Source organism: Buceros rhinoceros, unplaced genomic scaffold (assembly GCF_000710305.1).
Source record: "Buceros rhinoceros silvestris isolate BGI_N320 unplaced genomic scaffold, ASM71030v1 scaffold7766, whole genome shotgun sequence".
NCBI classification, from domain to species: domain Eukaryota; kingdom Metazoa; phylum Chordata; class Aves; order Bucerotiformes; family Bucerotidae; genus Buceros; species Buceros rhinoceros.
Window position 1 is genome coordinate 1 of NW_010416846.1, and position 6,281 is coordinate 6,281.

General features: G+C 58.4%; 1 protein-coding gene across 1 annotated transcript in view; it reads left to right on the forward strand.

The window, feature by feature from the left end:
* Positions 1-1,197: 1,197 nt before the first annotated feature.
* Positions 1,198-6,281, forward strand: part of FDXR (ferredoxin reductase) — a gene marked incomplete at its 5' end in the record, with an annotated part of 6,649 nt that continues 1,565 nt past the window's right edge. The window contains 8 exons of the mRNA XM_010137957.1: positions 1,198-1,315; positions 1,950-2,072; positions 2,630-2,743; positions 3,235-3,336; positions 4,601-4,708; positions 4,902-4,986; positions 5,635-5,849; positions 6,178-6,279. Coding sequence (XP_010136259.1) covers positions 1,198-1,315; positions 1,950-2,072; positions 2,630-2,743; positions 3,235-3,336; positions 4,601-4,708; positions 4,902-4,986; positions 5,635-5,849; positions 6,178-6,279 — 967 coding nt within the window. The remainder of the gene's footprint in view (positions 1,316-1,949; positions 2,073-2,629; positions 2,744-3,234; positions 3,337-4,600; positions 4,709-4,901; positions 4,987-5,634; positions 5,850-6,177; positions 6,280-6,281) is intronic.

Genomic DNA, 6,281 nt, shown 5'->3' on the forward strand with positions numbered 1-6,281 from the left:
GCACATCCTCAAGGTACCGGCTGGGGTTTGGCGGTGGGGGAGGGCAGGGACCCCCTGCTGAAGGAGGCTTCTCCACGCCGCCCGGCGCTGAGGGGCCTGGGGAGGGGTTCTGTGGGCTCTCAGCCCCACTCCAGCCAGGTCTGTGTTCTTGGGGGGCTGCTCGGGGCAGCCCAGACCCTACAGAGTCTGCCTGGGCTGGGCACTGCTGCCGCTGCTCTGTCCCTGGGACACCCAGGATGGCCCCAGGCCTGTCTGGGTTGCTGCGAGTTCAGCCCAAGTGATTTTTCTAGAATGGAATAAGCAGCAGAGATCTGTCTCTGCCCATGGCAGTGAGGTCGGAGCTAGATGATTTTTCAGGACCATTAACCCAGACCATTCCATGATTCTGTCTGCTGTCACCCAAGAGGGACGATGTTAACCCTGTGTTAAAGGGAATGTGCAGGACCTGCTCTCCAGCCTCCTCCTCCTCCCCTGGTTGAACTGAGGCACACGGGTGAGCCTTCACCTGGTGCCCGTAACCATTTAAGTGTTAGTGCTTTGGGCAGTCAGGTCTCTGAAAACTCTCAGGACTGGGCTGTTGGCACCAACCAGAGATGCAGCAGCTTAATCCCGTCATTAAACTGTGCTGCCTTGTTTCTGATACGTGTTGGAAAATAGCTGTTACTAAGCCTCAGGGACAAATTTCAGGGCTGCTTAATCTCTGGGAAGAGGCTGACTCAAAATACAAGATAACAAAAGCCTTGCAGCAAAACATCTGCCTAAAGCTCTGACCCTGAGGTGACTCAGCTTAGGGGGATCTCAGGGCATGGGCGCCTCTGCCAGGGGGCTGGCAGATGGCCTGGCAGGTCCACCAGCACCCAGGGTGCTTCTCAGCTAGTGTGGGGGCTCTTCTGTCATGCCCCTGGGCTCTGGATAGCCCCTAGGGAGTGTGGAAGAGAAGCTGTGGGGTGGGTAGGGGGATGGAGCCCCCCGTGAGATGTACTTGACGATGTTTGGGGTCATACTCTGCCACACCTTTCGATCTGAGCTGGCAGTAGCAGGTTCAGCATCATCCTGCACGTGGAAAAAGCTGTTTCTGGCTACAGGATCTTAGTACAACCCTCCCTCCTGCCCCATGTTTCCCCCAGCAGCAGGCGGGCGTTGTGTGTCCCCCCTGAGCTTCTGGGTTCACGTGGCCTTTCTGTCCTCATCCCTCAGCCATGACTTCCTTCTCCTGCAGCACCACGGTGGGGCCCGGGTGGACATCTATGAGAAGCTGCCTGTTCCCTTTGGGCTCGTCCGTTTTGGGGTGGCCCCAGACCACCCCGAAGTGAAGGTCGGTGCTGGCTTCTTCCCCTTGCCCGTGTGGTTGAACACGGTGACGGTGGCAGGTGCAGGCAAGGCAGTCGCCGTGCTTGGGGGTGCCTCAAGGCTCGCCGTGGTGTGGAGCTGTCACACTGGAGAGGTCCAGCCTGACTGCGGCTGGAGCTGCGGAGGAAGAAGTGGCTGGTTGCTGTGTAGTCCCGGTTGCTCAGGGGAGAAGGTTTTGGGCACCATCCTGCCCTGCACCCTCTCTCGATGGGTTTCAGGGAGGGTTGAGACAAGAGGCTGACAGAGGGGGTCTGGCAGGCAGCACCCTCAGCAGAAGGGGTGGCTTGGTGGAACTCCTTTGCGAGCCTCACCTTTGGAAGGAGTGTTCTCCTACAGCAGAGTTCACTCAGAAGGTGCTGAAAGGGTCCTTTCCTCCCCAGGCGGATGAAAAAGAGGGATTTTTGCTTTCCACAAAGGGTGGTGGGGCGAGTGCCAAGTCACAGATGTGCTAGATAAGAGTCCCAGAATAACCGCCTCGGAGATGGGCAGAAGCATCTCAAGGCTGGGGGAGGCCGGGCCCGGGGACCTCCTGTCACAGCAGACCTTGGCCCTAGCTGGGGCTGGAGCGTAACTCCCCGGCGCGTGTTTGATCTCGGCAGAACGTGATCAACGCCTTCACGCAGACGGCACGCTCGGAGCGCTGCGCCTACTACGGAAACGTCACCGTGGGGAGGGACGTCGCGGTGGCAGAGCTGCGGCAGGCGTACCACGCTGTGGTGCTGGTGGGTACCGTGCCTCGCAGCCGGGGCTGCCTTCGCTCCCCGGCAGTGCAGGGGAAGGTCCGCAGGGTTGTTGCCCACTGGGATCCCAGGACGAGGGTTTGGGTGAGGCGTTTCCAGGTGCCTGGTTGCTGTGGTTTAACTCTTGCCAGCCTCGGGACAGCTCATGCTACGAGGCTCGTCTGAAGCCTTGCGGGGAGCGTGTGCCAGTGCGCGGCAGCAAATGCAGGTCTCCGAAACGCCGCTGCAAGGGGCAGCGGTGGAGGAACTTCTTCCCTGTGATGGCCAATACCTGTTTGAGCCCAACATGGATTTGTCCCTCCTGTTCAGTCCTCAGCTTGTTGTGCTTGGCTCAAGGAGGTCAAGGTTGGCTCTGGAACCCAGGGGCACAGGGTGGGTGAAGCCCCCGAGCTCAGGCTCTCTGTAGCCACTCTGCTGAGCATCCCAGCCCTCGGGAAGGGTTGGCAGCTGCCCTGGAGGCAGCTGGAAGGGGAGATCGGTGTTTCGGTGTCAAACCCCACACGCAGTGACATCTCCGACTATGTCTGCTCCCTCCTCAGAGTTACGGTGCCGAAGATAACCGGGTGCTGGGCATCCCAGGGGAGAACCTCTCCGGCGTTTACTCGGCCCGAGCCTTCGTGGGCTGGTACAACGGGCTGCCCGAGAACCGGGGTGTGAGTACAGTGGTGTGTTTCCCTGCCCTTCCTCCCCGTCGTGCATCCGAGCGCAGGCATTCGGTGCCAGATTAAGTCCTGAAAGGTCCACAATTGGAGAAGATTAGCAGGCACCGCATTAAATCCTCCTTAGATGGTAGAAATGTGAACAATTTTCACATCAGTGAGAGCGGATTAGCTGGCTCTGTAGGTTGGCAGCACATTTTGGCCAGGCCAGACGGGAACCAATGCTTTGCTTTGGCCTGAGAGAAGGTTTTTTGGCCAAAACTGCTCCTGCTCCCAGAGCCGCCATTGCAGGAAGCGGGGGAGAGCGATAGGCTGGGGTGACCAGAGCGGCTGTTGCTGTGTCTGGTGTGAAGTTTCCCCTTCTCCACCACCTCTTTTGGGGAAAAAGAAGGGCGGAAGGGAATTTGGGTGGTGGGAGTGGGACCAAGGATGCGGACACCATGGAGACTGGGTAGGTTTGCTCATGGGTCTTTCTCTCCTCACAGCTGAAGCCCGACCTGAGCTGCGAGACGGCGCTGATTGTGGGTCACGGCAATGTGGCACTGGACATTGCCCGCATCCTCCTGTCCCCACTGCATCTCCTCAGGGTGAGTCACAGGGGTTCTCCACACCACACAGGCAGCCCAAATTCACTCCCTAGGATGGTTCCCACCCATCTCAGACTCTTCCGTCTTTGGGGTCCTTCCTCAGGGAAGGCTGTGGCCTCTTGGGTGCACCCAAGGCTGTGGCTGTGCCTTGAGTAACTGCAGATTTCTCTGGGTTGCAGCTGCCTCCTGGGCTGCTGGTACCTAAAAAGTTGGCAGCTGGGCTTCCTCCCTTCCTGTCCCTTGAGAAGCAAATGAGGAGCTACTTGCCCTTTTCCACCACCAAACTAGAAGCTTCTCCTGTTGGGATTTATTTTTTTTTCTGCTGTAGCTGAGGGCAGCAGCCAGTTTCTGCTGGTGGCACTGGGCACGCTGATGGCTGGTCCAAGCTGGTGGACCTCTCCTCCCGCTGCCACGCTCCCCTGTAGGCAGCTGGGACCTGGTGTGCACCAGCTGCTCCATACAGCTGCTGCCCCAGATGTTGGCAGCAGCTCTTCCTCCTGGAGAAGTGCCACAAGGTTTGTTACAGCTGTACAACGATTTCCTGTGTTAATATCTACATTAAATTAAAAAAACCCAACTGGGAGGCACTGGCAACCAGTGGCTGAAGCAGCGCTGCGAAGGAACCAGCCCTGGAAATGAGCGCCAGGGTGTGCAGGCCGTTTGCTGTTAAGAACATGGGTCTGAAATGGTTTATTCTGGTTACCTGCTGTCCCTCCCATCGCGTCTTCTCTGGAAAAGGTCCTCGTGCCATCTAGGCGCACGCATGCGATTGAAAGAGAGCGTGGGGTTGCTACCAGGTGCCAACCATCGTTTGAGCCCTGGCGATGCGTGGGTTTGTGCTGGAGCTGCCTGGGGCGGGCAGGCAGCGGTTTGAGCTGTGGTTTGCAGCGGCTTTCACCCAAATGCCCCTATATCCTGAGCTGGGAAATCACCCAACAGCATCTGCAGGCATCCCAAAACGGAGATCTCTGGGAGGCTCTGCTCCATTAGCCCAAGGTTAGCCCGCCTGGGTGGATCCCCCGAGGCAGTCTCACGGGTGCTGGCTTGGTACGTCTGGGCCATTATGGCCTCGGAAAGTACATTCCGTGATGGGGGACCAGCTGTGCCAATAGCTCTGTGCAAGGGGGCGGTGACTTGTTTTCCATCCTCGCCCAGGCTCTCTGCGTGCACAACCTCCTTTTCTGCTGGTTTTTCACCTTCAGAGGCTGTGATTTCCCCCAGCTCCCTCCAGATCTCATCCCACTCTCCTGTCTCTCTCTTGCAGAAGACAGACATCACCGACTGCTCCCTCGCAGCTCTCGCCTGCAGCAAGGTGAAGCGTGTCTGGCTGGTGGGGAGGAGGGGACCTCTCCAAGTTGCTTTCACTATCAAGGTGAGGCTGGGGGTGCTGGAGGGCAGCTTTGCCCCAGGCTGCCCGCCCCTGGTCTAGGGGCAGGGGGGAACCCAGGTGTCCTCTTTCCTGCACCTATTTGCTGGCCTCTAGCCCAGACTGCTGGGGAAGGGGTCCTGGGGCTGTTGGACAACCTCCCTGCTGGAGATAATATCTTACCGCCTGCAATTCGCAGGAGCTGCGGGAGATGATAAACCTGCCTGGTGCCAGACCTGTCCTGAACCCTGCTGACTTCACGGGACTCGAAAATGCTGTTAAAGGTGAGGGAAATGTGCCATGCTCTGAAACGTGCCGTGCTCCTCTGGACAGGGACTAGCCTCAACAGGTGAGTGTCCAGGACTGATCTGGAGGTGCTCAGAATGTGCATCAGAGGAACTCTTGCCCTGTGCTTACTGCATGGTGTGTGAAAGCTGGTTGACCGTGCTCATCCTCGGAGAGCTGGGAGGCCACAAAGACAAGGGAACAGCCTGTCTCTCTGTTTGTGCAGCCACTTTGCTGCTTGGGAGTGATGCTTACTCTGAGTGATGAGGGCAGGAGGTTTAGGAGAGCTGGGAAAACCTTGCGGGAGGGATCCCAAGGCTATTGATTTAAGAGCTTCCTGCAGAGCTAAAAAGAAAATGCCAAGTTCAAGGGTGTCCAGAGACTTGCTTTTCTCCATAGGCTGCTGCCTCCAAGCACCAGCAAGACAGCAAAATCACAGACTTTGATTTGTGTTCCCACTAGCCTCAGCCTCAGGAGCTCTCCTGGTCACTTTGACTTGCAGTTTGTCATTTCAAAGGCGTTGGACTCCCACTGGTGTGACAAACTCCAAATGGGCTGATACCACTGGAACTGCCTTGACGTGGCCTTGGCTTCCCCGAGGGGCTTTTGCTGAGGTTCCTCTCATGAAGTTCTCTCTCTCTTCCCAGATGCCCCCAGGCCCAGGAAGCGACTGACTGAACTGATGATCAAAACGGCTCTGGAGAAGCCTGGGGAGAAGACGGTGGAGATGCAGGTGGCGGCAGAGCAAGCAGCAGCCCCCCGGGAGTGGGGGCTCAAGTTCCAGCGCAGCCCCCAAGAGGTGCTGCCCACCGCTGACGGGAGGCGGGTGAGGGGTGTCCGCATGGCCCTGACCCGCCTGGAGGTACGGGCTCATGGTGGGGCTGGTACGGCCCTAGCAGGGCTGGGGGAGTGGAGGAGGACACTGCTGTAGCTCTGCAGCCCTTGGGAATGTCTCCAAAACCAGCCTTGTGTCCCCTGGCGGGTTGGGTGGCTGCTGGCGGGCTCTCGGGGAGGGGATCACTGACAAGAGCCCTTCCCTGTCTAAAGGGAGCTCTGTCCATGCTTTTGCTGCTGCAGAGAGGCTTTAGCAAATCCCTTTGGCATCCTTGATCCCTGGGTGACCGGAGGAGGCTGCTGCTCTGTCTCCCGTGACTGCCTGGTGGTCAGCAGCCTTGTCGTCCCTCCCTCAGGGCTCAGGTGACTCCGCCAAAGCCATCCCCACTGGAGATGTGGAGGAACTGGAGTGCGGGCTGGTGCTCAGCAGCATCGGCTACCGGAGCCTGCCCCTGGACCC